The 604-nt window shown below is 52.8% G+C and overlaps 1 protein-coding gene across 1 annotated transcript in view; it reads right to left on the reverse strand.

The window, feature by feature from the left end:
• Positions 1 to 192: 192 nt before the first annotated feature.
• LOC119594223 (serine/threonine-protein kinase STY46-like) overlaps positions 193 to 604 on the reverse strand; it is a 29,586-nt gene continuing 29,174 nt past the window's right edge. The window contains exon 4 of the mRNA XM_037943293.1: positions 193 to 587. Within this exon, the coding sequence (XP_037799221.1) occupies positions 193 to 587 (395 nt within the window). The remainder of the gene's footprint in view (positions 588 to 604) is intronic.

A 604-nucleotide genomic window follows, 5' to 3' on the forward strand; every position in this document is an offset into this window, starting at 1 on the left:
TCCTCAGCCAGACTTCGACCCAGAGTGGAGCACCTGTCAGTGAGAAAGGGACGCCTCGACGTCACTGGTGTCAGTAACAAATTCTGGTTCGCAAGCACCCCTCAGAGCCTTCAGGAAAGCCAGCCCTGCATCCAGCGTTTGCCTTTTCTCCGGTTTCTCCTCCAGAAATCCCATCGCGATCTTCTCCAGATTTTATGGAGATTCCATGACCTCGGCTATTGTCTTGAGCAAGTACCCGACGGAGTATACGTCTTGGGTGGGATGGCTCGGGACGACGGAGAAGACCTCGGGGGCCATCCACTTGGGGGACCAACTTCCTTTACGAAAGCAACACTTTTCACCCTCATCACTGGCGTTGCCGAAGTCGATAACGTGCACCTTTCCTTGGGCGTCCACTAGGACGTTGTCCTCCTTCAGGTCGTGGTGAATGACGTTCTTCTGATGGATTTCCTGTATCTTAATGCAAAGATCGATGGCCACTTCCACAAGCTCTTCGTCGGTTCTCTTTTCCTGCAAGTAATTTTCGAGAGTCTGATGCCCCACGAAGGATATGAAGAGGGCCGGGGGATTTAGGCACAGTCCAAAGGCTATGGGGGATCCATAG

Source organism: Penaeus monodon, chromosome 33 (genome assembly GCF_015228065.2).
Source record: "Penaeus monodon isolate SGIC_2016 chromosome 33, NSTDA_Pmon_1, whole genome shotgun sequence".
NCBI classification, from domain to species: Eukaryota; Metazoa; Arthropoda; class Malacostraca; order Decapoda; family Penaeidae; genus Penaeus; species Penaeus monodon.